Consider the following 307-nt stretch of genomic DNA (forward strand, 5'->3'; position numbering starts at 1 on the left):
TCTGAAATGCGAACCATTTGTGGCACCCTGCCTAGGGCCAGTCCTGCCCACAGGAGACAGAAACACCCCCCCTGGAGGAAGCCCGTCCCAGGGCTGGGTGCCCACCCTGCCAGCTCGGCCGGCTCACAGCACGGCCAGGCTCTGGCAACACAGGTGCCAGCCAGCGCCGCAGCCACCAGCACGATACTGGGTGGTGTCTGGGGGCAGCAGGCCCCCCGCCCCCGGCTCGCCCGAACTCCCAGTGGGCCTGCTCCAGGGGTAGCATAGATGGGCACGCACCTGCATGTTGGGGACGACCAGAAGCTTG

At 67.8% G+C, this 307-nt stretch overlaps 1 protein-coding gene across 1 annotated transcript in view; it reads right to left on the reverse strand.

Annotated features, from left to right (window-relative positions):
- LOC104497286 (proline dehydrogenase 1, mitochondrial-like) overlaps positions 1–307 on the reverse strand; it is a gene marked incomplete at both ends in the record, with an annotated part of 5,596 nt that overhangs the window by 3,211 nt on the left and 2,078 nt on the right. Inside the window, 1 exon segment of the mRNA XM_010140521.1 lies at positions 111–279. Coding sequence (XP_010138823.1) covers positions 111–279 — 169 coding nt within the window.

This window comes from Buceros rhinoceros, unplaced genomic scaffold (assembly GCF_000710305.1).
Source record: "Buceros rhinoceros silvestris isolate BGI_N320 unplaced genomic scaffold, ASM71030v1 scaffold4307, whole genome shotgun sequence".
NCBI lineage: Eukaryota > Metazoa > Chordata > Aves > Bucerotiformes > Bucerotidae > Buceros > Buceros rhinoceros.